The 27,462-nt window shown below is 40.8% G+C and overlaps 2 protein-coding genes and 2 non-coding genes across 21 annotated transcripts in view; 2 read left to right on the top strand and 2 right to left on the bottom strand.

The window, feature by feature from the left end:
• The window catches only part of LOC148960015 (uncharacterized), a 47,732-nt gene that overhangs the window by 8,634 nt on the left and 11,636 nt on the right, over positions 1-27,462 (top strand). The window lies entirely within an intron of this gene.
• Positions 14-27,462, top strand: part of LOC135683795 (HMG domain-containing protein 3) — a 180,089-nt gene continuing 152,640 nt past the window's right edge. For 11 of the 18 annotated variants that reach the window (XM_089109145.1, XM_089109140.1, XM_089109154.1 and 8 more), the window contains exons 1-7: positions 14-7,335; positions 7,661-7,916; positions 8,386-8,516; positions 8,726-8,851; positions 9,065-9,283; positions 10,897-11,282; positions 11,536-12,668. In XM_089109145.1, coding sequence (XP_088965271.1) covers positions 7,222-7,335; positions 7,661-7,916; positions 8,386-8,516; positions 8,726-8,851; positions 9,065-9,283; positions 10,897-11,282; positions 11,536-11,641 — 1,338 coding nt within the window. In that variant the 5' untranslated portion in view covers positions 14-7,221 and the 3' untranslated portion in view covers positions 11,642-12,668. Of the gene's footprint in view, positions 7,336-7,660; positions 7,917-8,385; positions 8,517-8,725; positions 8,852-9,064; positions 9,284-10,896; positions 11,283-11,535; positions 13,500-14,003; positions 26,003-27,462 lie in introns of those variants that run through there. The other 7 variants (XM_089109147.1, XM_089109152.1, XM_089109148.1 and 4 more) reach the window with 7 other exon arrangements.
• On the bottom strand, positions 205-396 carry LOC135694289 (U2 spliceosomal RNA). The gene has a single exon (XR_010517160.2). It is a non-coding gene; the product is annotated as a U2 spliceosomal RNA (small nuclear RNA).
• LOC135695568 (U2 spliceosomal RNA) lies at positions 16,465-16,659 on the bottom strand. Its single transcript, XR_010517273.1, has one exon. It is a non-coding gene; the product is annotated as a U2 spliceosomal RNA (small nuclear RNA).

The following is a 27,462-nucleotide window of genomic DNA, read 5'->3' as shown; positions in this document are numbered from 1 at the left end:
TGCATTACTTTGTCTCAATTTCTGTGCGAATGTGAGCGGTTGTCTTGGTTGATCTAAATCCCCAAATTGAGGGGTAGCTAGACAAAGAGGGGTAGCTAGAAATGACTGATGACTACTACTTAGCCAGTCATATCAACAATATGGACTTGAATGATTGCAACTGTGAAAATGTGAAAATCTTTATTTTCTTGCCAATTGATGAAAAGGGGCTGGGCCACCAATGGCTGTACTGCAATGCCAGGGCAACCCGTGCTCACGGTGAGGCAAGCCTCATGCCGACAAGCTAGTTCCATATTTACTAGACAAGCCAGTTTAATATTTGAGCGCCCTTGGGCGCATATCAGATATTAAGCTGATAAGAACAGATACTTTTTTTTTTATTTTTTTTTTTTAAATTCCTGCCCTCTGATGACACAGTAGGGACAGGGCGTAACATTCATAATCATTTACGGACAACGTAACAATTTAAAGGGAGACAACTGCCCCTTTTGTGCAGAGGTCCCCCTTGGCTACACAATTTTACTTCACAATATACTGATTACTTGACAAAATACAAAAAGAGTTGGGGGATACGATACAATTTACAGACGTTTGGCTAAAGTAAAAAATTATTGAGAATGATACAATTAACTGACAAATCAAACATTACCATCTACTGACAATATAACGCTTATCGTTTAATGGAAGTTACAGAGACTACAGGAGAAAACTTAATGCAGAAAATGTTCATGTTTTTGTTTACGATAGTATAATAAAGAGTTAGGCAGGTAAGAAAGGTTGTTACGATACAAAGGATAAGTAAATCACTAAATGTTGAGTGAAAGCGTACCATTTTGGTACCTGCAGAGGACATCATTATAAGCCCATATGGGGAATTCTTTAGCAAATAGGGAAGGAGAGGACAAAGTAAACTTAATTCAGTTTCGAATAGTGGCCTTTATAGAAGAAACAACACCTAGAGGGTTGGGGGGCTTCTTTTCAAAGCGGCGATCACATCTATGCATCCATATGGAATGCAGAGTGACTTTTAGTAGGCAACGGCAGAGAGTTTTGGCATTCCGATGAATGCCATTTGGAAATTCGAAGAATATCACGATGGAGGGGATTACAGAAAATGTGCCGAGCAGCTGTTCGAAAATCGGCTTTAGGGATGCGAAGACTGCAATAGCAATAGGGCAGTCTATGAAGACATGATTAATGTCTTCGATTTGGTGACATTGGTCACAATTTTCAGGGATATTCAGACCCCAACTTTTTAAGTAACTTGCTGTTTTCAGGACCTTTGTACAAATTACACAAAGAGAGAAGACGAGTGTAATGTGGAGATGGTCTTGAAGCATGTGGAAAGAAATTGGAACGGAGAAATTTTGCAGTTGGAAATTATTTGAAAAGTTGAAATCTGATATTGTAGCGGGCAAAATAGACCCAAGGGGAGTCATAGTTGATATCAATAATTGACTGAAGAAACTTCAGGTGTAGGGCGTTTGTTTTCAGGTGTATATCAACTACACCTTGACCACCTTTATCTGGGGGTTGGAACATTGTCTTTCTGCTGACCAGCTCATTTTTGCCAGCCCAGATAAATTGAAAAATAGCTCGGTTAACTTGTTTTTCTATAGCAGTAGGGAGATGGTAGATTGTTCCTACAAAGACGAGGCCAGAAAGAGCAATTGTATTGACAATTAGGGTTTTTCCTTTTAACGAAAGGGATCGGTGTTTCCAGGCTTCAAGCCTGTTTGTCAATTTTTTGACCCGTTTTATCCAACAGCTTTCAAGGGCTGTTTGAGTGCCAAATTCGAGACCTAGTCTTTCGAGAGCACTGTCGGTCCATTTTAGAGGGGAAGACGGAGAAGCGGAAATATATAGGGGCTTGTTGAACCACTTTCCGCAGGACTTGCCGATATCATAATTCACCTTTGATCCGGAACCTAATTCGTACAATTTTATAGTGGCTATGGCTTCTTCGACGAGAAAATTATTTCTTAGAAATAGGGTGGTGTCATCTGCATATTGGGAAATTTTGACTTCTTTTCGTGAACCTGGAAGGCGGAGGCCGTCAATTTTAAGATTTTGACGGATGAGGTTGCCCAGGGTCTCCGCTACTATGCAATATAATAGCGGTGACAATGGGCAGCCTTGTCTTACCCCACGTTTGAGGGTTACTTTCCTAGAAAGGTGGCCGTTGTTGCTAATTTGGCAAGAAACATTGGTATACATGGTTTTCAAAAAACACATGAATTTTGGCCCGAAATTCATTCTTTCCAAGACTTTTAGAAGAAAGTCCCAGTTGACACGGTCAAAAGCTTTTACTTGGTCAATTTTAATTAATGCAAGGGGGAGTTTTTTCTCTTGGCAGTAATCAAAAGAGTCTCTTGCTAACATGAGATTTTCAAATATAGACCTGCCTGGTATAGAGCAGGTTTGGTCACTATTTAAAATGGATGGAAGGATCATTTGCAGTCTATTCGCAAAGGCTTTGGAGCCAATTTTGTAATCGACATTAAGTAGTGAAATTGGTCTCCAGTTTTTGAGGAGTTCAATGTCTCCTTTTTTGTATAAGAGTGGAGATTATAGCTAACCGCATGGATTCAGTGAGGAGTCCTTTAGAAAAACAAAAGTTTAGTGCTTCTACTAAGGCTTCGCCAATTTCATCCTAGAAGAAGTTATAAAATTCTGCTGGTAGCCCATCAGAGCCTGGCGATTTGTCGGATTTCATGTTGGTGAGGGCTTTGTGACTTTGGTCTGCGGAAAGTGGTTCATCAAGTAACAATTTAAAGTTTTCGGGGACAAAACAATCAATAGTATTCAAAAGGGCATTCTGTTTTTCATTATCAATGGGTTCCGGGGAATAAAGGGATTCATAGAAGTTAGCAATGCAGCCAAGCAGGTCCCTACTATCCTGTATTACCCTACCATCTGATGTTTTTAACTTACGAATCACTTTTTTAGACTGACGTGAATTTTCAAGGCTGAAAAAATAGCGTGAAGATTTCTCATTGGATTGGTATTCTAGGGCTTTTGCTCTAATACGTGCACCATTAATATTATTAAGATCGAGTTCTTCAATTTCTCGTCTAATCAGGGGAACAGTTTCTTTTTCCTTTTGATCCGGAGAAATTGTTGCCTGTTGGAGCTTTTCTTCCAAAGTGGTGCGTTTCTCTCTCTTTTCATTTGCTAAACGTTTAGAAAACTTTTTGCATCTGTTTCTTATTTTCATTTTACCAATATCCCACCAAATGTGTAGTTTGCCTGCAAAGTCTTTTTTGCGACTAACCCAAAATTTCAAAAAGTGTTTCATATTACAGGTAAATTCTTCATTTTCTAGGAGGCTAGTATTGAATTTCCAGGTACCTCTGCCATGGGGTTGCGAATTTGGCAGTTTAAAGGACAGAAACGGGGCATCATGGTCGGAAAAGGGGAACACTGTTATCTCACAGTGTTTGGTATTGGCTAAGATATCAGGGGAAACGTAGAACTTATCTAGTCTAGATGATACTTTTGAATTTGTCCAGGTAAACTTGCGGGCAGAAGGGTGCATTGAACGAAAAATATCACTTAGGTTGAAGTCGTTTAGAAGATCAGTTAGAGCTTCGAGGGCAGTTGAACCTGCTTGGCTGTCACCGCCTAGTTTATCGCGAATTAGGTTAGTGATACAATTAAAGTCACCACCGATGATTGTTGGAACTCCCCCCCTGATGTGAGGGGGCAGCGTTTGAAAAAAGGCAGATCTTTCCCCTATGGGGCATGGGGCGTAGACATTTAAAAGTTAAAGCTTTGAATCTTCTGTGTCTAAGATAACATTGACCCATCGACCACAGTTGTCCTGAGTGACTTTGGGTTTTTTGGTAGGTAAGGATTCTTTAATGAGAGTGGTAACACCTCTGCTATGTTTTCCTCCAAAAGACGAGAAAAGTGATCCTTTCCAGATGGTTTTAAGAAAGGTAGTGTCAGCAGGCTCAGAGAAGTAAGTTTCCTGCGAAAAGAATATAGATTCCTTCCTAGTTCTGAGCCAGTCCACTACATTTGAGCATTTAAGCAGGTCCCTAAGTCCATGAACATTTATTGATAATATATCAATGGCTGCCATCACTCACAGGGGGAGGAGAGTTCCAAGATCATCGGCATTTAAGAGGGGGCAGGTTGCCGAGCTGAACGCCCTTTTGGCTTCTTTTTCGTTGAGGGCCTTCGCATGGCAGAAATGTCAGAGACATTATCTTCCTGATAGGGACCACTTTGAAGCCGCTGGGGCGCCAGCCTCGGCGGAGGGTTGAGAAGAGAGAAGAATAGGAGAAGAGAATGTTGAAGAAGAGATCATACCATCTGTTGCGGATGTCGGTTGGTCGTACCAGTTATTAACTGTTTGGCCGTTGTCTTCTGGAGTGGGGGGGCCCTGGATGCTGGCCGACTCCCCGGGAGCAGCGATTGGGCGATTTTTGGTACCCACGCCACCACTTGACGGTGAGTGAACGTGGGTAACGGCTGCCTCCTCTGGAGCCAAGCCAGCACCGGCGCTCCCAGCTGTTTGTTCGGTGGTGTCAGACCAGTTAGGTGACTGCTGGCTGTCGTCCGCCTCTTGATTGGCAGCGGTGGAGCAATTTTCTTCTTCTGTCGTCTCCTCTGCTGCGGCGGGGGAGGAACCTTGTGTGTCGCTGGAGGTGGCTTGGACGGATCTCAGCCTCTGTCTGTTTATAGATGAGGGCTGACGGAACAATTGTGGCATTGGGCGTGTGGATGCACACTGATCTTGGTCTGTGTCTACCGTTTGGTGGGTTGTCCCGCAAACCACCAGATCTACCTACATAGATGTCACTTACTGTCGCTGAAGCGGCTTGTGCGGCATAGCTTCTGGGCATAATGCTCGGAAGTCTTGTTGGTTCGATTCTGGCATTTTGTTATGGGCGGCGAATTCTTGGCAATGTTTGTGGGACACGTCTCAGCGTCGATTTATGCTGGTGTAATAACTCTACTTCATCTGTACTATCTATATCTGAATCGCTGTCTTTCTCAAAGTGAACTTCCTTGCATGTGGGAAATTGATCTTGGCCCCTAACTGGGACCAACTTCTCGGCCATTTTTACCCCTCAGTAGAGTTATAGATGCTCTCTAGTGAAACTCTTAGAAAAGAGTTTCAAGAGCATCTAAGCATACGTCCTCTACTTGTTGGGGCAGCACTTATGGGTATCACTTGATCTTAGCCAAAAGGCCGCACCCTTTTGGCTAACAAGCAAGGACAAACAAAACAGGTAATTGATAATTTCTTGTTTCGGATAGTCTTTAATCATGACAATAATCTAACACAGGTAACACAACAAATATGCCCCCTCTCTTACCTAAATCACATTGTAATCAATTTCCAACACCCTGCCCTATTTGCGAATCTTCCATGAGCCCTGGTAAAATATTCAGCAATTTTTGCAACAAATGCATCCAAATTTGTGATTCTCCTCTCTATAGATCAATAATACAAACAGTATCATATCTCAAAAACTTTATACATATTTGTTTTCTGCTCTTTTCAGCCTATTCTTCCCCAGTTTCAATTGATATAGTTTTTTCTTATATATCCAGGCTAGCTATTTTACGTGCCTCCTATCTATTCAAAAGAGTGGTTAGAAACTATGGCGTCCGTGAATTGAAATGTAAAATTTTCATTATAATGGCAATCTTCATGTTGCTGCTGCTGATGGAAAGCATGAATATGGTAAGCGAGATGAATAAAAAGATGATGATGATAATAATAATGATGATGAATATGAAAAGATGAAGATGATTATATCAGCTTTTATTCTCACAAAATTTGCATTTTACAGGTGAGGAGGCGCTGGATTTGTCTACACATACACTCAGCACTTTTGGCGATGAAAAAGGATGGAGGCAACAGCATGTCTAACACACCAGAAATCATGGAACAAAGCGATGATATCAACTTTGAGGGAGCAGAGCCTTCTGACAAAAAGCTGTGTGGACAATATCTCGAAAACTGCAGTTCTGACCGATCCGCAACCTTGCAGCTCCATATGGCCCTAGAAATCCCCTACATCATTCCAGTATACATAATTAACAAAGCAGACGAAATAATTTATGACAAACTTTCGTTGGTTACTTTTGAGCCTTTGCATAGCACCTGCTTTCGTTGCAACTCTGCTCTCTCCAAATCTCTTTATCAGCAAGGAAGTAATTCTTTGCTTGGCAACGGGTATTTATTAACAAACCACCATTCCCTTCAGAAATGTGCCATCAAAATAAAGAAATGCACTAATCCGTCATGTGGAGCTACAAACCACTTATTTCCGTATCAGCTAGGTATTTTTCTTCTATTTCATATTTACTAGAATAGTAGAGAATAGTAACAACACAATTTTTAAAAGAATATAGTCTTTAAGAATAGTAAGGCTCGAAATCGCTGAAATTTAGGAATAATTCAAGAATAATTCAAGAATAATCCAAAGAATTTTTACTATAAATCAGTGACCCGGGACGATGGGAAAGTATCACAATGACAGTATATGATTTGTTTCAATCCCATATCTCAACAATGCAGCTTACTATTCCAGGCTTATTCAACATTCACAGCAAGATTCTTGTTTCCCTTGCCATTTTACTGGAATGGAGAGAACAGATGAAAGAGGGTTTTCCTATAACAAACATCATTGAAGCCAAGCTAAGAGCTTTGTTGCTTAAACTGGAACAGGTATTTTTAGATTTCATTTATCAAAATTCAACAGTTATAATCTTTTACAATGTTATCTTTGAAAAGATTATTGAAGCTCCTTTAAAGATAAGTAGGAGTAAACTTTATCGTGATCATGCAATCTACAACTTTGGCAAAACTGACTTTGGCAAAAATTTGAGACCACACCTTAATGATATTCCAGGAAAAATGGCATATGGCATAATTTCTGCGCTAAACAATTCATAGAACGCTTTTTACTAGTTGCCAAAAAACTTAATACACAAGACCGTTTCTTCGGAAAAGTAAAGTACACCTCACCCCCTTTCTATCGTCACTGAATAAGCATGTAAAGTTAGATTTTATTGAAAAGAGCTTTCAATCAATTTTGTTTGACAGTACATTAGTCTGTCTGATGATCTCATGGGAGTGAAAGTCAGACTACCCACCAAAATAGTAGTTGGAAAACTTAGCATATAGTTCTAAATATATAGTATTTATATCAACACAGGTTAAAAAACCACAAAAATCAGAAATTCAATATATGGTAGATGTCCTATAGGGCGAAAAGGGATTTCAATTCTGTCATTTGTGGTGTATGTGAGATAATTGGCGACTGCTATCTTGGTGACGGTAATGAAAAGAACTGCTGTACGCTTGATGAAGTAGGTGACATACGGTTGCGCTAATTTTTCAATGATTTCCAAATAGATAGTATAGTATTTTAAGGATAGACAATGTGCTTAGTTGACAACACCTTCATTCTATGCATGGACGTCTACACCAGGGGCAAGGGGGGCAGTTCGCCAGTTCCCCCTTGTCCACGCAAAATTTAGCATTTTTCTTCATTGCACTATTGTTTTGCCCTTTGGCAAAGGCATTTTGTTCCCTTTGCCTCCTTTGAGTGCAGTCTTTCCCGAATTTATGCTCTTAGTTCTTAGTGACTGACGAAAACGTTGCACCAAGGATTACTATTTTTTTAATAACCAGGTAACAGTGCAAGCAAAGAAAGCTGCACCTAAAAAAGAGCAATACGAGGAGGGTGAGAACAAGCTGGAAGGAATGCTTGATAAAATCAAATTGCACATATTGGAAAAATGTGCTTATTCTAAAGCAAGACTTCGTTTTAAAATTGATACGGCAGATATTCCTCCAGTGATTCCATCTATGCAGAGGAAGTTTGAAATCAACACTGAAAACGAAAAGCGAAGTGTTTACTTGAAAGACAGGAAAGAAGAAGTTAAAGGTATGGTTATCGTTCAATAATTTACACTCTTTTTTATAAGAACAATTTTATGAGAACACAAGCCTCAAAACTGGTCAAATGTTAAAAACAAATTAAGAACAAGCTGAGGCTGAGCTTCTGCAAAATGCAATTTTGAACAACGTTTTTTCTCAAAATCGAGAATTTTTAGCAATATGTCTGTGCTTCTTCGGTGAATATGCAAACATTGCCCCAAATGAAGGTTTTCTCACGTACTTTGTTGGCAAATGAGACCTGAACATCTCCCTAGAGCGAATAGCTAGCAATCGCACTGCTTATACCCTATACATTTAGGAACAATCCAGCCTCAGATTTTCGAAAAAATTAAGAACAATCAGCCTGAACTTAGATTTACTGGTTCTTATGAAGCTATGCATACCATTATGTGAAGATTATAATTCGATTCCTTTTTTTCTAATCAATTGTAATTTTCAATTATTTATCGTGCTAGGTGATGCAATGCTACTAGCGAAATATGTGAAAGAGAGTGGTATTGGAATTTCGGAAATTGAAGAATTGAGGCCAGAAAATTTTCTTTCTATGGCAAAGTATTGCAAAATAAGTACAAACAGCAAGTCAAATGTAGGTGTAATGTTACAAGTTATTTGGATAGAAATTTGCAAGCATATTTGTATTTGTATTTGAATTTGTATTTGTATCGACCTAGCCCCTGAAGGTAGTTTTTAGGATACAAAAATGCAGCCACATTTAAATATCTAAAGAATAAGATTTGATTTAGAAGTTATATTGTCGATGAGATGTATAGTAAACAAACCAATTCTCTGTTATAGGCCATGCTGAAATTTGAACTGCAGCAACTTTACGCCACTATTCTAGTCGGGAATTCTCCTTGCCATGGCTTTACAAAAACTCCTGGAAATTCTGGTGGATTTTATTACTTTGTTTGTCGTCATGGTGTAAGTGTTTGACATTTGTTGAATTTTATCTTTCAGCTATTTAATGTCCTGGCCGTTAGACCATGATTCTAATTCGCATACATTATATTTCAACTACAAATATCTTGCCAATCAAAGCTCTTTTGAAGGTAATATTTGCATCTTGTTAACTGAATTGGGACATAAAACAAAGTTATCTAAAAATTTAAAAGTTGATTTCCTTTGTATTTTTAGATGACAGTGGCCTCAAAGTTCATGATGCTGACAGAGTCAGTAAGAGACACGGTAGACCTGTATCTTTCTCTTAAATATCAGCCCGTTACATTTGTTTGCGATTCTCCATGCACCATGGTTAGGCATCTGAACAACAGTGCACCAGCCGTTGCAGAAAAACTGTGGGGAAAATTTGATGGATGTTTCGAAATACCTGATGAAACTAAAGATCCAAATAAAGTGAGTTTTCTTTCTTACAGTCCAAAAAGAGTAATATTTGTACATATAGTACATTTACTGCCTTCACAGCTATCAACAAAGAATGAATGAACACCATCTTATTGATTTAAAATTACCCCTCCCCTTTTTTCAAGCAAACCATTTTTGAAACAAAGACACAAAATCTTGAAATTTTAAGCTTTTTTTTCATTGTAAACAGGAAGGTTTTAGCACAGTCCTTTTTCTTTAGTTTGAATGTAACTGTAGGAAGCTGGTACACTTTTTTAACACGTTCCTTGAGCCAAATATTTAGAGGTCGCACTGCTTACACCGTCATGATTTGTAAAAAAACCAGCCTCAAAGTTGTAGAAAAACCCAGAACAACTAGCCAAGAACAATCTAATGGTTCTTTTAAAAATAGTTTATTTATCCCATTTTTTATAGATTACATATAAACCAACGCCTCTCTCGAATGAACAACCTAACAAAAGCAAAGATGATCAAAAAGTAGTTTCAGTTAAGGGGCAATTAACTCTAAGAAAATCTCGTACACCTTTTATGAAATTCCTATTGTTTAATCTGAAAATCCCCAGAAATCCTTTTGTTTTAAGCAAAATCTCGTACGCTATTTTTAAGAGTGAATCGCCCCTCGATTTCAGTCTAATACGGTATATGAATTGGGGAACTTCGCTATCTGTTTGAGGTGATTGTGATGTGATGTAAAGAACTTGTACACAAAAACCGGTTATTGGCACGCGTTAACGTTTGATGTACATAATAAGCGCCCTTATAAAGCAATTCTCCGGTTTATGTCAAGTTTGTTTATCTCCTCCTTTTAAAATTAGACATTCAAAACACTTTTTTGAGATGAGTGCGGACTAACCCTTCCTGCATTGCAATCTTCTTCGACTATATATCCGGATCCCACATATGTAATGGGAAATCGTCATGCTTTCTCACTTCTGTATGAAAACATCTTGTTTCAGCAATGTGAATTCTAAATGCAAAGCCGCCTTTCATGAAGAGGTGTGATAATTCCAGTATCCCTTTCACGTCAAACATGAAAATCTAAATGGTACAAACCGCACCTTTAACGTGTATGCACGTTTCCTGTGTCAACACAGTATTCAATGTTGTTGGTTTGCAATTTTGTGCATAGCCAAAAGATACGAAACACTGATACACTGATCGTGCAGGTAATATCTACTCCCATGATGAGCCAAAGTCTTAAATCACAAAAATTGAACTGAATATTGACAGACATACTTTGATGTTATTATAATATTGTTTCGTCAGAACGAAATTGACATTAGGGGGGCTGCCCAATGGATTCCTGATAATTCAGTACACTATTACAGTATGAAGAAAATAAAGTACAGTTTGACAATTATGGCCTTGTACCGTTATCGCTGTTTGTTTCATTTGTTTGTTTTTGATAAAGATGTTTTCTTTGTGAGAGAAACTCGTTTTTTATGTAAGAGAAAGTCAATTTTAACTCCAAGAGCATAAACCTTACTTACATTTTTTTTGCAACTTTTGCAGGCTGGTCCCGAGTCCAATTGATAATTTAGAATAGGTTAAAATGGGTTGACAGTAACCAAGGCTAACTTTAACTAATTCATGACCTTTTTTAGGGCATCAATGTTCCAGATATCGTGCCGATTGAGCACAGACAACCCCAAACCGCATTCGCTTGCTCCTATGAGATTCGAGAGTATGACCATCCGTTGACAAACAGCAGTAGAAGATATGTTGTTGGAGATAGGTTTCACTCCACTGTCCATCCACATAAATCTCATCTATGCTTGTACCACAATATTGACAACAGTGAACAAGCATTTTCCCTAGCAACTAGCTACCAAGAATCCGCGAATAATACGAAAAACAGAAAACGTTTAAGATCGGCTTGCATGCAGAGCTTCCATATGCATTATTTCTACAATGTCCTCATGGAATTCTATCAAAATGAGAAAGTTGTGGAAAAGCAAAAGAAGACCTGGAACAAAGTGGAAAAACTGTTGTAAGAGACGAATATTATAGATTTGTTTTCGAATAATGAATTAGGAAATTGTTAATTGTTTTCGAAGTCAAAGGATGCCCATGTAAGTCACGTAGTGTTCAATCATTGCTCATACCTGCGTTGAAATATAATGATTATATAAAGTCTCTTTGACAATGCAAACAGGCTATTGCACATTAAGACAAGTCATCTGTAGCGGCTTTGACTATCTTCTCAAGTAGAATAATTTAGCTTACAATCTTGGTTTTCACAGATCTTACAGTGGCTTAACTGGCAAACAACGGTTAAGTCCCATGATAAAGGACAATTTGTTCCTTGCCTTGCCATTCGCTGCTCCGTCTTTGGAGAAGAGTTCTTAGATGTGCGGAAGGAGGTATAACGTTCTTTTTAATCATTTTGTCAAGGTCCTACCAATGTTTTCAGATTCGCTCGATTTTAATGGTACAACATTTTGACAATTAGCTCATGTTAGCCTTCGGAACCTCGTGGAAATGTCCATGCCGAACATGTTCCTAGCAAACCAATCTTTACATACAACATCATTTCACGATATTTACACGCATCATCTTTGGATTTTACGTGTAAATTTGGATTTGGAAGAACACATCTGTTTAAAAAATATCACATCTTCATGGTGATTTCCATTTTCGTTTTTACGACTTTTAAGAGTTTCAAAGCCAAAATATTTTATTTTCGTTTACTTTGTAAAAGTTGGCTTTTGAAGCTTTAATAACTGGAAAGCCTTATTTCAAAGGAACTACAACAAGAAATTTCAAGGCAGGTTGAGAAAGGCATCGGGAGACCGGTTTACTTTGCCAAAAACAATGCCAAAATAACAAAATCTCAACAAAGAGCAAGAGATCCAGAGCTAACGACCTGCTTAAAAGGTGAAAGTTAAAATAATTTTTACACAATTTAGCTTACTGAAAGTTAATTCAAAATTCATAACTCATTTTGAAATAGATAGGACTTCTAATCAGAAAATACATATAATACATATTTAAATGACTCCAAAGAAGCATTATTATCTTGGCCTGTGTTCCAGACCCCTCACCTTCAAGTTAGGAGTCTGGAGCACAGCCACAAAGCCTGGATAGTTATGTATTAACTGATGAGCTGATCTTTAAAAAATGTAGATTTACAATCATTGTGAACATTCATTACAAGCATTCAGCTCAATTATAGTGTCAATTGTCTAATCGAATACAAATTATTCAATGATTCTTACAATAACTTTTGTGAACATTTGATATATTGTTGATGTTCTTAACTAATCCAAATAACAAAGATCAATAGAACTACTTAATTTGTTAACCTCTCTTCTTTTTTTCTATAGCACACAAAATCCCTATATCTTCCTTTTCAAGCTGCATGGGTTGGAATACGGTAACAGATATCTTAAATAAAACTTTTGAATGTCCTTTTACCCTACCTCTACTTCCCCCACAATATCAGTCTACCAATCAAGTTTCATTTATATAAAAAGGCATCAGACGAACAGTATCAGACGAACAGATTTGCGTTTGCACAACTTTTTATAGGAGAGAAAACTGCGGTTTTTAGAATAGAAATTCTTTCTTTTGCGATTGCAAAGACATTGAAAATTGTATAAAAGAAAGGCTTATTGGTAAGTATGTAATACATTTCTTCAAACAAATAACCAGTACGGCGATATATTTTTATATGATTATACAATACCTTATTTCTCGGCATACAAGACGAGTTTCTAGGTCTGTACAATACGAAAAGCCTTGAGAAAGCTTGCTTTGAATTCGTAATGGTAGTTTACAAGAAATTTTAGCATAAACAATTTTGCGTTTGGACAACTTTTGATAGGAGAGTGTGAACTGCTGTTTTTGGAACAGAAATTCTTTCTTTCGCGATTATCATGATTTTTGTCAGCTAAAACGCAATAGTATATATGTTCTTAATGAAATATTGAAAGTTTGCAATGAAAGAGACCAGTTCTTTTCACTTTTAGTAAAAAATTCAAGGGTCGACTTATAGATTGGGAAAAACGGTACTGAATTGAATCTTGCTAAAGTCTTAACTGGAATGTCTTCATGTTACTGATTTTTTCATACGAATTGTTATACCTGGAATTTCTAAACCTTGATAAGTCATCAGTTTGATATCGCTAACAAGAATTATTTTCTTGCCCTAGAGTCTTTGCAGTATGAAAGCCTTAGAAAAGAAAACGCGGATGTGAACTTTGTGGTAAGCAATCAGATGATTCATCAAATACACTCACTTTTTATAAGAACCACTAAATTTGAGTTCAGGCTGACTGTTCTTAATTTTTTTGAAAATCTGAAGCTGAGGGTGTAAGCAGTGCAATTGCTAGCTTTTTCGCTCTAGGGAAGTGTTCAGGCCTCATTTGTCAACAAAGTGGGTGAGGCAACCTTCATTTGCTGCCAAGTTTGAATATTCACTACCGAAAAAGCACCCAAACATGGCTAAAAATCCTCGTTTCTGAGATAAAACGATGTTAAAAATTGCATTTTACAGTAGCTCAGCCTTAGCTTGTTCTTGATTTGTTCTTAACTTTTGACCAATTTTGAGGCTCGTGTTCTTAAAAAATTGAGCGTAATAGATGAAATGCACAATTAGCTCACAATTGTTATTGCTTTATTGATCTATTTATGACACTTGTAATTGCAATTTGGTATTCAACCGAGCTTTTTAAGTATATTACCTTTGTAGAAATTGTTTCGTTTGCAGGAAAACCTGTCTCCAGAGACCAAGCAGAAATACCTGCTCTTCACTCCAAAAAGAAGGGCTGCATTTCAGTTGGTATGAATTATGACGGATAATTTACGGGGTTGGAGCGATCCGAGGGATCCAGTACGCAGTTAAAATCACCTCCTAAAATTGTAGGAAAGTCATGAGGAAAATTGTCTAACACCTTATTGAGCTCGTTAAAAAATTCCTTACGATTTGCAATGCCGTCGAGACCGCCTGTGGGAGCGTAAATGTTGCCTAGGATCAATCTATTGTCATCGATTGAAAGGTCGAGAACAATTAGATGGCCTGTGTCGGAAGTATGGCGTGAATGGATTGTGGTTTTCAATCTATCAGAAATTAGAATAGAGACACCCTTTCTATTATCTTTACCAAAGGAATGAAAGGAAGTGCCGGGCCATTGCGAAAATACATTGTTAACATTAACCGGATTAAGGTGGGTTTCTTGCAAGAATAAAACATCAGGCTTTAGGCTATAAAGGTGACGTAAGATTGAATCTGAGCGACGGGGGTCGCTCAACCTATTCATGTTAATACTCACAACACAAGCCATGAAACAAATTAAAATAAATTTTACGAAAAGTAATAATTTTGTTAGATTAGAGTAAGATAAAGGAGGGTTTACTTAACATTGTCCTTTGGTTTGGGTTTGACTTTGGTGGATTTAGGTTGCTTCTCTGGGGTTGTGACGGTAGCTCTTTTGGTGGCTTTTTTGAATGGAGGAAAGGCAGACGGATGTTTGTTCTCTGGTTCTTTTGAGGATGCAGGTTTAGGTTCTTTAGTTTTAGTGTTTGTAGGAGATTCTTCCGCTAATTCATCAGGTTTTTCTGGGGTTTCAGGTTCTTTTTCACCAGACATTGCAACAGAACTGATATCGGAGGAAACTGATTTGCCATCATCATCGATTTCTCCTGGCAATGTTCTATCTCGAGCAGGTTTTAGAGGAACAAACTTTTCACAATTGGACTTTTTGTGATCCGTCGATCCCCAAAGGTAGCAGTGCTTGACTGTTCGTGAAGGGCAGTCTCCTGAGCGATGGGAGTCTTTCATACAAATGTTGCAAAAGACTGGTTTTCCCTTAAAGGAAAGTGAAATTTTTCGGTTGCGAATAAGTATAAAGGGAGGTAATTCTTTACAGCCAGATGGCTAAATAGTTACCAACCTGTTACCATTAAAAATATTGGGAAAGCCCTCCCATGTTTGCTTCCACACTCTTTGGACGGTACTGTGTTTTTCTAGTTCGAAACGAATTTTATCGTCAGAGATGTCTGGAGAAGTGTCTGGAATAGTTATTAAGAGTGCCCTTCTCCTGACAGGAGTGAAAAAAACTTGTTCCTCTGGCATTGTAGGAAACTTTACAAAACTCTCCATGACCTTGTCCACCATCCTGGCACGAGAGAAAATTATGTTCCATTTCTGCCGCCCAGACATGGAGGGCACGGCCATGAGTTGTTGGACACAATTGGCATCACTAAAGGATTCGTGGAAATAAACGATAATTTCACGGAAGGTAATGTTATCTCCAGTCTCAAACTTGGCAACTCGAGCTGCGAGGTCGTTTGTAGACATTTTTGCATTGGACTGTTTCAGCCTTTCCGCAAATGAAATTTTCTTTTCCTCTGGTGCATCTCCCCATATAAAAGGTGTAGATTCCACATCCATTTCAAACGATATCGTTGAAAAAAACTTTCCACAGGATAACAAATTTATTAAAGAAGGTGTGCGATAACAATTTAAGATTGTAAACGAGCTAAAACACGCCAAAAAACCAGCGAGTGGAAGAGCTCGAAAAAGCGTGACCGGCCGCTACTCCTTCTTGATCACGTTGTCTTCCCTGTCAGGTAAGTATGAACTACCATTTTGGCTATTGACAACTCGGCGGCTGCAGAAACAAGCTGACACATGTGGGAAGGCTGTTTCAGTAGTCTCTGAATAGATCGATATGTTGAATATTGAGTGAAGAATGTTCAGTCTGACGAGGAAGATGATCAAGTACTGAAATATACTGAAATATAAAACTGATGTACTCACCAACCCTTTGGTGAAGAAAAACATCTTGCATCTTGCTCGATAAGTCGTGAGTCAGCCAACAATCGTCTGAAATTGAAAATAAGCCTTGACTTTTTGAGCACACAAAGAGGGGTAGCTAGAAATGACTGACTACTAAACAGGCAGGCAAAAAAGCAAGAACAGAAGAACACAAAAACACAACATGTTGAAGGCTTCGCAGTCTGTGTATATTTGATTAACAATCATTAATAAAACTATGTCTAGTACAAGGTTTAAACTACTTAACTACTATGGAAAAGCAACCAACTACATACAATGTTAGCTAGCTCCTAGTTAACATTGTAGTTAGCCAGTCATATCAACAATATGGACTTGAATGATTGCAACTGTGAAAATGTGAAAATCGTTGTTTTCTTGCCAATTGATGAAAAGGGGCTGGGCCACCCATGGCTGTACTGCAATGCCAAGGCAACCCGTGCTTGCGGTGAGGCAAGCCTCATGCCGACAAGCTAGTTCCAAAAATCAGTTTAATATTTGAGCGCCCTTGGGGGCATATCAGATATTAAGCTGATAAGAACAGATTTTTTTTCTTTTTTTTTTAATTCCTGCCGTCTGATGACACAGTAGACCATCGTTTTTTTGGTTTTGGCGGAGGAGGTTGGTCAAGGTCTCTGCCACTATGCAATATAGTAGATTGGACAGAGGGCAACCTTGTCTTACTCTACGTTTAAGCGTCACTTTCCTAGAGAGGTGGCCATTGTTATTAATTTGGCACGAAACATCTGCATACATAGTTTTAATAAAGCCTATGAAATTTGGACCAAACTTCATTTTTTCTAAGACGTTGATAAGAAAGTCCCAGTTCACCCTGTCAAATGCTTTTTCCTAGTCAATTTTTATCAATGCAAGAGGGATTTTCTTTTCTTCACAATAGTCGACGGAGTCTATAACCAGCAAAAGATTTTCAAAGATTGATCTCCCCAGTACAGAGCATGTATGTTTGATCGCTGTTCAGGAGTGATGAGAGGACTAATTGTAGTCTACTTGCAAATGCTTTTGAACCTATCTTGAAGATGACGTTAAGAAGGGAAATAGGTGTCCAGTTTTTGAGAAGTTCCATGTCTCCTTTTTTATACAAAAGGGTGATTATGGCTAGATGCATAGATTCGGCAAGAAGGCCTCTATTAAAGCAAAAGTTTAGTACTTCGACTAAGGCTTTGCCCACTACCTCCCAGAAAAAATTATAGAATTCTGCTGGTAGCCCATCTGAGCCAGGCGATTTGTCTGATTTCATGTCGGTTAGGGCTTTGTGACATTCGTCTGCGGAAAGTGGTTCCTCAAGTAACAATTTAAGGTTTTCGGGGACAAATTGATCAATAGTATTCAATAGGCTATTCTGTTTTTGGTTATCAATTGGATCAGGGGAATAGAAGGACTCATAGAAGTTAGAAATGCAGCCAAGCAGGTCCCTACTATCCTGTAATACTTAACCATCTGGTGTTTTTAACTTACGAATGACTTTTTTAGATTGACGTGAATTTTCAAGGCTGAAAAAATAGTGCAAAGATTTTTCATTGGATTGGTATTCAAGAGCTTTTTCTGTGGTACGTGAACCATTGATACTGTTAAGGTCTAGTTCTTCAATGTTTCATATTACATGTAAATTCTTCATTTTCGAGGAGGCTGGTGTTGAATTTCCAGGTACCTCTGCCACAAGGTGAGGTGTTTGGTAATTTGAAGAAAAGAGGTGTCATGATCAGAAAAGGAAAATACAGTTATCCCACACTGTTTGGTGTTGGCCAAAATTTCAGAAGAAACATAAAATTTATCTAGTTGAGATGAAAAGAGATGATCCTTTCCAGATCGATTTGAGAAAGGTGGTGTCGGCAGGCTCAGAGAAGTAAGTCTCTTGCAAAAATATGACAGACTTTTTCCTACTTTTAAGCCAGTCAATTACATTGGAACACTTAACATGGTCCTTAAGTCCGTGAACGTTTATGGATAATATATTAATAGCTGCCATCACTCACTGGGGGAGGAAAGTTCCAAAATCATTGCTCATTAGAAAGGGGTGGGTTGCCGAGCTGAACGACCCTTCGACTTGTTTTTGGTAGAGGGCCTTCGCACAGCGGAAATGACATTGTCGTCTTGGAAGGTCCTCTTTGAAGCTGCTGGGACGCCAGCATCGACAGAGGGGATTGGGAAAGGAGGAAGGAAAGAGGAAAATTTAGAAGAAGAGTTGGTGCCCTGTTGAAAAGACAGTGTATCATACCAGTTCTTAGTTGGCTGGGCCTCTTCGAGGATGCTGGACAGTTCTTCAGGTGTACTGAGGCTGGGTTGCTCTTCGGTTTACTGGGTGGCTCTTCGGGTTTACTGGATGGCTCTTCAAGGCTCGTTTGCTCCATGTCATTCTGCAGTACTTCTGTCGGCAGGGGTTCTAAGGGACTAGCAGGATCAGGTGTGGTGTCCTCTGAAGCTGCAGTTGCCTCATCCTCTGTGGCTGAGCTTCCAGCCTCGCTGCCAAATATTTCAAAGGCCATTGTGGTCTTCGTTGTTGTCTCGGGAATGGACTCTACATCGTCGGTTCTGCTCGGTCTGGGAAGAATGAGGTATCGCACTGAGCAAGATGGTGCTGAGGCGACCCACAACCCTGACAGACACCGCTTTCAGGACAGTCAGCATTAATATGGCCGACACACCCACAGTGATAGCACCTTTTAGCAGAGCAGTTTGCGGCAAGGTGGGTCCTGCTGTCACATTTACGACACATCATAGGTTGCCCTTCGTGTCGCACAAGCAAACAGGTAGGACCCAGTTGCACATAACTTGGAATAGGCTCGGTCATGATCATTTCAAGAGTCATGACCCCGTTCAACTTATTTGTACCAGGGTGGGTATTCTCCCTAGCAAACGGATCCCGGCCGAACCGACTGAGCCTCCTCTCTACCACTTCGGCCGTATCTCTCCTGGCTTGTTAAAAACCCTCACCCACGCAGGGGGTGGATCTCGGAGCCCTGGTTGCCAAGGGCGACGTGGGTGGCGCATGAAACAAAGGCCAAGGAACCTGTTTTTGTCCGCTTCTGTGGGGAAGGTGACTTCCAGGTCCCCATTTGGGAGCCTCTGGACGTGAGTGGGCTCCAGGAGGTACGTCTACTACTTGGCAATGAGGGCCTTGCAGTCAATAGCCCCCTTCCCCGAGTGAACGCAGACAGTTCTTGGTCTCGGCCGTCCGATGTTGTTCATGCACAGGCCACCAGACCTGCCAACTATTACTTCCTCAACATGGGCCGCTGCTCTTCCAACTGCAGCAGCGTAATTTCGTTCTTGGCCAGCATCATCTGCAACAGTTGGGAGAGCTGGCAGTTTGCGGCAAGGTGGGTCCTGCTGTCACATATACGACACATCATAGGTTGCCCTTCGTGTCGCACAAGCAAACAGGTAGGACCCAGTTGCACATAACTTGGAATAGGCTCGGTCATGATCATTTCAAGAGTCATGACCCTGTTCAACTTATTTGTACCAGGGTGGGTATTCTCCCTAGCAAACGGAACCCGGCCAAACCGACTGAGCCTCCTCTCTACCACTTCAGCCGTATCTCTCCTGGCTTGTTAAAAACCCTCACCCACGCAGGGGGTGGATCTCGGAGCCCTGGTTGCCAAGGGCGACGTGGGTGGCGCATGAAACAAAGGCCAAGGAACCTGTTTTTGTCCGCTTCTGTGGGGAAGGTGACTTTCAGGTCCCCATTTGGGAGCCTCTGGACGTGAGTGGGCTCCAGGAGGTACGTCTACTACTTGGCAATGAAGGCCTTGCAGTCAATAGCCCCCTTCCCAGAGTGAACGCAGACAGTTCTTGGTCTCGGCCGTCCGATGTTGTTCATGCACAGGCCACCAGAACTGCCAACTATTACTTCCTCAACATGGGCCGCTGCTCTTCCAACTGCAGCAGCGTAATTTCGTTCTTCGCCAGCATCATCTGCAACAGTTGGGAGAGCTGGCAGTTTGCGGCAAGGTGGGTCCTGCTGTCACATTTACGACACATCATAGGTTGCCCTTCGTGTCGCACAAGCAAACAGGTAGGACCCAGTTGCACATAACTTGGAATAGGCTCGGTCATGATCATTTCAAGAGTCATGACCCTGTTCAACTTATTTGTACCAGGGTGGGTATTCTCCCTAGCAAACGGAACCCGGCCGAACCGACTGAGCCTCCTCTCTACCACTTCGGCCGTATCTCTCCTGGCTTGTTAAAAACCCTCACCCACGCAGGGGGTGGATCTCGGAGCCCTGGTTGCCAAGGGCGACGTGGGTGGCGCATGAAACAAAGGCCAAGGAACCTGTTTTTGTCCGCTTCTGTGGGGAAGGTGACTTCCAGGTCCCCATTTGGGAGCCTCTGGACGTGAGTGGGCTCCAGGAGGTATGTCTACTACTTGGCAATGAGGGCCTTGCAGTCAATAGCCCCCTTCCCCGAGTGAACGCAGACAGTTCTTGGTCTCAGCCGTCCGATGTTGTTAATGCACAGGCCACCAGACCTGCCAACTATTACTTCCTCAACATGGGCCGCTGCTCTTCCAACTGCAGCAGCGTAATTTCGTTCTTGGCCAGCATCATCTGCAACAGTTGGGAGAGCTGGCAGTTTGCGGCAAGGTGGGTCCTGCTGTCACATATACGACACATCATAGGTTGCCCTTCGTGTCGCACAAGCAAACAGGTAGGACCCAGTTGCACATAACTTGGAATAGGCTCGGTCATGATCATTTCAAGAGTCATGACCCCGTTCAACTTATTTGTACCAGGGTGGGTATTCTCCCTAGCAAACGGAACCCAGCCGAACCGACTGAGCCTCCTCTCTACCACTTCGGCCGTATCTCTCCTGGCTTGTTAAAAACCCTCACCCACGCAGGGGGTGGATCTCGCAGCCCTGGTTGCCAAGGGCGACGTGGGTGGCGCATGAAACAAAGGCCAAGGAACCTGTTTTTGTCCGCTTCTGTGGGGAAGGTGACTTCCAGGTCCCCATTTGGGAGCCTCTGGACGTGAGTGGGCTCCAGGAGGTACGTCTACTACTTGGCAATGAAGGCCTTGCAGTCAATAGCCCCCTTCCCCGAGTGAACGCAGACAGTTCTTGGTCTCGGCCGTCCGATGTTGTTCATGCACAGGCCACCAGACCTGCCAACTATTACTTCCTCAACATGGGCCGCTGCTCTTCCAACTGCAGCAGCGTAATTTCGTTCTTTGCCAGCATCATCTGCAACAGTTGGGAGAGCTGGCAGTTTGCGGCAAGGTGGGTCCTGCTGTCACATTTACGACACATCATAGGTTGCCCTTCGTGTCGCACAAGCAAACAGGTAGGACCCAGTTGCACATAACTTGGAATAGGCTCGGTCATGATCATTTCAAGAGTCATGACCCTGTTCAACTTATTTGTACCAGGGTGGGTATTCTCCCTAGCAAACGGAACCCGGCCGAACCGACTGAGCCTCCTCTCTACCACTTCGGCCGTATCTCTCCTGGCTTGTTAAAAACCCTCACCCACGCAGGGGGTGGATCTCGGAGCCCTGGTTGCCAAGGGCGACGTGGGTGGCGCATGAAACAAAGGCCAAGGAACCTGTTTTTGTCCGCTTCTGTGGGGAAGGTGACTTCCAGCTCCCCATTTGGGAGCCTCTGGACGTGAGTGGGCTCCAGGAGGTACGTCTACTACTTGGCAATGAGGGCCTTGCAGTCAATAGCCCCCTTCCCCGAGTGAACGCAGACAGTTCTTGGTCTCGGCCGTCCGATGTTGTTCATGCACAGGCCACCAGACCTGCCAACTATTACTTCCTCAACATGGGCCGCTGCTCTTCCAACTGCAGCAGCGTAATTTCGTTCTTGGCCAGCATCATCTGCAACAGTTGGGAGAGCTGGCAGTTTGCGGCAAGGTGGGTCCTGCTGTCACATATACGACACATCATAGGTTGCCCTTCGTGTCGCACAAGCAAACAGGTAGGACCCAGTTGCACATAACTTGGAATAGGCTCGGTCATGATCATTTCAAGAGTCATGACCCCGTTCAACTTATTTGTACCAGGGTGGGTATTCTCCCTAGCAAACGGAACCCAGCCGAACCGACTGAGCCTCCTCTCTACCACTTCAGCCGTATCTCCCCTGGCTTGTTAAAAACGCTCACCCAAGCAGGGGGTGGATCTCGGAGCCCTGGTTGCCAAGGGCGACGTGGGTGGCGCATGAAACAAAGGCCAAGGAACCTGTTTTTGTCCGCTTCTGTGGGGAAGGTGACTTTCAGGTCCCCATTTGGGAGCCTCTGGACGTGAGTGGGCTCCAGGAGGTACGTCTACTACTTGGCAATGAAGGCCTTGCAGTCAATAGCCCCCTTCCCCGAGTGAACGCAGACAGTTCTTGGTCTCGGCTGTCCGATGTTGTTCATGCACAGGCCACCAGACCTGCCAACTATTACTTCCTCAACATGGGCCGCTGCTAATTTCGTTCTTGGCCAGCATCATCTGCAACAGTTGGGAGAGCTGGCAACGGGCGGCTCAAGACGTCTGTGGCGCTTGAGGGTCTTTGGTATGGGCGGCGATTACCCTGCGGCACTACTGGGGGGCCATTCTTTCTCAATTTTTGCTGGTTTTATACCAGCCTTTCTCTCTCCAGCCCTAAGTCGGTCTTGTCCTCAGAGCTCACCACGTCCTCCTCCTCTAAAACTAGACCTTCACTCCCGTGGGCGTAGAGCCCACGGGAGCAAGCTTCTCGGCCATACTTCAGCTAATGGCAGAAGCTCGTAGCCGAAGCACTTTCCCTGCTAGCGAAGCACTTTCCCTGCAGGTCCTAACAGAGAGATTGTCTCACAAGCAACAACGAAAACTTACCCTTCACTTGCTGATTTCCTCTTGTCTTTCTCCAACTCCTCTCGCAAAGTTCGCTGCACCACTTGTGGGATTGATCTTAGTCTGCCTTGTTGCTTGCGGAGCGCTCAGTTTTTTTGGCTGTTGGCTGCCTGCCTGCCCTCTCACTCCAGCAGCAAAGTAATCAATCTGTGGATGTTGAAGAACGTCGTAGAGGTGAGTGAGTTGCTGAATGAGTTATTCGGCTTCACATGGCCACTCAGCAGCATGCAGGAGCAGTTGTGAGCTGCGACAGCAGGGAAAGGCGCTTTCTTTGCAAAAGTATGGCTTAAGTTCTACAGCGCGCTGTTGCTCCGTGTTGTTGTGCTTACTCTTATTATCTATTCATGAACGAGCCTCCCCGTGACCCAAGAGGCAAAAATACCACTGGACTATCATTGGGAAGAAAATTAAACTTAACTTTCAGCTTCCCTTGTGGTGGTCGGATTGGAGAACGGGATAAACTGAGAAGATGAGAGGATGGAAGATGTTCTATGACTGCATTTTGTCCCTGACTGATGATATGATTCTAAGAAAGCCGAAACCTTGCATATAGACACTTGTTCATTACACAGGTGGCAAACCCAAAGAGTTTATATAATTGAAGGAAAGGTTCACCATAGTTGGTCGAACGATAAGAGATCAGTGATGGTTTTTTGAACTCCTTGAATCAAAATGCTTTTGTGATTGTTCTTTCTTACAAGTCACTTTGGTATCCATTGAAGGCACTTTCACAATTGGCCTGTGATGTAATTATTGGGAATTGAACAATCCCTGAAAGCCCAGCTTATTGAAGCTTAGGTCACAAAAATCAATATTTTGAATTTCATGTTGCAAATATTGCAAAAACATTCAAGATTTTTTCCGAAATTAAGTTACCTAATCTTCAGAATGGGTATTGGGGGTTGTTGGGTGTTCCCAAGAATCGTTCAAGTGCAGGCAGCTCATCCCCAGTAATGGTCAGATTGGCTGGAAGTTACACTTCTCAACATGGATATCAAACCTGCTAAGCAACCAAAAAGCATCTTGCCACTCCAACAATTAGAACAAACCATGAAACCATGTAAGGGAAATAAAAAGCAAAACTCTGTTTTGCAATTATCCCTGCAAATGGATATTAGAATGATTTTAGAAAAAGTACTTGATTTGGAATTGTGAAAAATAAGCCATGCAGATTTCCATAGAGCCAAAAATCTTCTTTCAATAATACAGTAATCCTTGCCTCAATTTTTGCCAAAATTTTTTAACTTTCACTATGTCAATTGATTTTACCAAGTTTCTAATTCTCAAATGCTAACTGACACAATGAAGCTCTTATCATTGCTTCTTGACTATTGCTAGTTAGTATAATTATAGACAAGCTTTTATAACATATTTTTGCTGCATAAAATGAATTCGAATTTGAATTGAAGATAGGTTTGCTTGAGATTTGCATAAACCATTGCCAGACCAGATTTGCTTCAACCATCTCTGTGTGTTTTTATTGACAGATAGATAGAGGCTCACTATGGGTTAGGGAAATGGTTCTCACATTTCATGAAAACGATGCCCGTATGAGGCATCGTTTTCATTTCATATCGGATTCGGCTGTTTACATGAGAACAGAGGCATATTGGGTTCATTTGAAAACGTATTCAGATCGTTTTCATTTGAAAATGCAAAAACGGTATGAAGCATATCGTATTCATTCGTTCTCGTGTTAACAGAAGGCCCATCCAATATCAAATGAATCCGATATCAAATGAAAACGGTATCGTGTGAACGGGGCCTAAATGACACTTGAACATGATAATCCTCCCCACTGTTTACACAAAAATCGGATACTCCTTTTGTGATTTATTTGGCTGTCTGACTCTCACAAACCATGATTAAAACTCAGCACGCCATCCCAGAATTGGCAAGTTTGTTGCCTCGTTTCGAATTTACTAGAATACAGAAAAAGCACCTTCTAATAACTATACCTCACAGTCATATATGATTGAATTGATGAACCCCTACTTGTATATTCACCCAGTCTTCGCGTATGCTGTAAATTTTTGGACTGGTTTATATTTTGCTTATATCAATAATATTCATTTATAAACAATACGTTTCGCTCACGTATATATCTGATATATTGTAACATTAATGTCATTTATAATTGTTTATCACTTAAATTTATAACTCACATTTTATACTAATGTTTTCTATTCTCAAATCAATTTTATTACCATCGCACTTGTTAACTGCTTAATTTATTTCAAATCAAACAATTGTGAACATTATCATTGTGAAATTAATTATATTAACTTTGTATATAATAAATTGTAAATACTTGTTTTGTTCAATTATACGGGCGCTGGCATGTGCCAGGCTCAAACAGAAAAAAAGTGTTCAAGAAGACGTTTCTTCCAGGGTGAGACCCTTCCATTGCAGTTCGGTTGGGCTGACCCCTGCGATTACCCCAAACGTGGGTAACTTGTGGGTAACTCGATCATTTTCATTTGAAAATGCAAAAACGGTATGAAGCATATCGGATTCATTCGTTCTTGTGTTAACAGGGAACGAGAAACGTCAAAATATTCAAAGATGGGTGCCTACAACTCGCCAATCAGCTCTCTCCTGACTATAATCACAAGTATCGCGAATGCTATGGCCTTGAATGACCAAATGTTTAACAAATTATACATGTGCTATTTTGCCAGAAGAAAAAGTTAATGGAGAATGATTTCACTCTCGTCTAGGCCTGTAGTTAGTAAAGTTCAAATAGAACAAATAGAAGGTTTTGGAAGAATCCAGGAAGGGCGAATGTTTGGTGGCTAAACCTGTTGAATGGGATATCCATGGATAATCAATGGAAGAAAAATTTGAGAATTTCATGAACGAACTTTTTTAAACTTTGTTCGGAACTTCGTCCATTCATCACATTGCTAACAACCAACATGAGGATTCCCATGTCACCTGAAAAACAGTTAGCTCTGACGCTTTATTATTTTATTTGTCTGATGGAGGTCGGGTGCGAAAAACTGCTAATGCATTTGGCTGTGCAGTTCCAACAGTTTCTTAAACTGTCAGCAGAGTGACTACAGCAATTTTAACACACCTTGTGAAAAAATACATAAGTATTTGAAAAACAGAAGAACAAGTCCAAGAGATGGCTTCATGTTTTTACAATGCTTTTGGCTTTCCCCAGTGCATTGGGGCTGTTGATGGAACCCATATTCCAATCAAAAAAACCCCAGATAATCCTATCAACCTTTTAAACCGTAAAGGTTTCTACAGTTTGAATGCTCAGGCTTGCGTCGATTATAGATATTGTTCTTTGATGTTGACATTAGTTGGCCTGGAAGTGTACATGATGCAAGAGTATTCAGCAATTCTAAGATCAATGAAATGATGAGAGATGGAATGATACTAAAATTTCCAAGAGCAATTTTACAAGGTGAAGATTCTGTTCCTGTGTGCTTGCTGGGGGAGCCTGCTTACCCTTTGCTTCCATATGTAATGAAAGAATTCCCTAAAGGTGGCAATACCCAGGAAGAGCAATTTTTTGGGTACAAATTATCATCTGCAAGGATGGATGGATGGTTGAAATCCAGATTCAGTATTTTGAGAAAGCCAATTGATATTAATGTTGCATCTGTCCCAAAAACTGTACTGGCATGTTTTATCCTCCATAATTTTTGCGAGATGAATAATGAATGTATTGCAGATATTACTCAAATAGTAGCAGAAAACTATGACAATGCATTCCAGCCTCAGTTTGCAAATAGTGATAGTAATGAATCAGATGGAAAGAAAAACAGAAAAATCTTTATGAAATATTTTGAATGAAAAGTGAAAAAGATATTCAACTGTTAAACACTAACCAACTTAATATGCAACAAAATCAGAAAAATACACTGTTTGAATCTTTCTTTCAGAAACACAATTGTTTTTTTTTCTGTTAAGATAAATAAAACAGTGTTCACTAGCTATTTAATAAATTCAAGAATGACTCTTCATTTTCATTTCTTATTGATCTGCTTGAAGATTGAGCAACATTACATTGTAGACCTTGCTGTTGAAAACTGAAGTTAGGGCTTGATGAAGGGGGCAAGATGTAATTCATGGCATTTTGATTCCCTAACAACATGTTTTGTTGGTGTATCTGCATTGTGCACATTCATTGCCTAAATCCCATGCACCCTGCCATTGCCTCTGTCATACGCTCCATTGAAGTTGTCATTTCTTTGCATGTTGCAAAATTCTTTGTCCATTGGTTCAGCCTGTTCAGCAAATTTTCACTTCAGAGAAACATCTCTCATCAAACTCAACTGCTGGCTTTCAAAAGATTTTTTGGACATCATATTTTTTTCTTTTCGATCTTTCAAAAATTTAGATATTTTTCTTGCCTGTCCACTCTTTGTGGCTCATTTGAACTATCACTAACTTCCTGTCTATCTTCTGCATTACCCCCCTCTTATTCCAATGATTTCTTCAGCATTCTCATCCTGGAAAGCACTATCTTCTCCAATGGATATATCCCCAGATTCGACTGTACTGTCCTCTGGTGAACTAGTATCAATACCTCCTATAA

The sequence above is a fragment of the Rhopilema esculentum genome, chromosome 7 (genome assembly GCF_057945365.1).
Source record: "Rhopilema esculentum isolate cy_ngs chromosome 7, ASM5794536v1, whole genome shotgun sequence".
NCBI lineage: Eukaryota > Metazoa > Cnidaria > Scyphozoa > Rhizostomeae > Rhizostomatidae > Rhopilema > Rhopilema esculentum.
The sequence above is the reverse complement of the archived record's forward strand: the minus strand, read 5'-3'. Positions and strand labels throughout refer to the sequence as shown.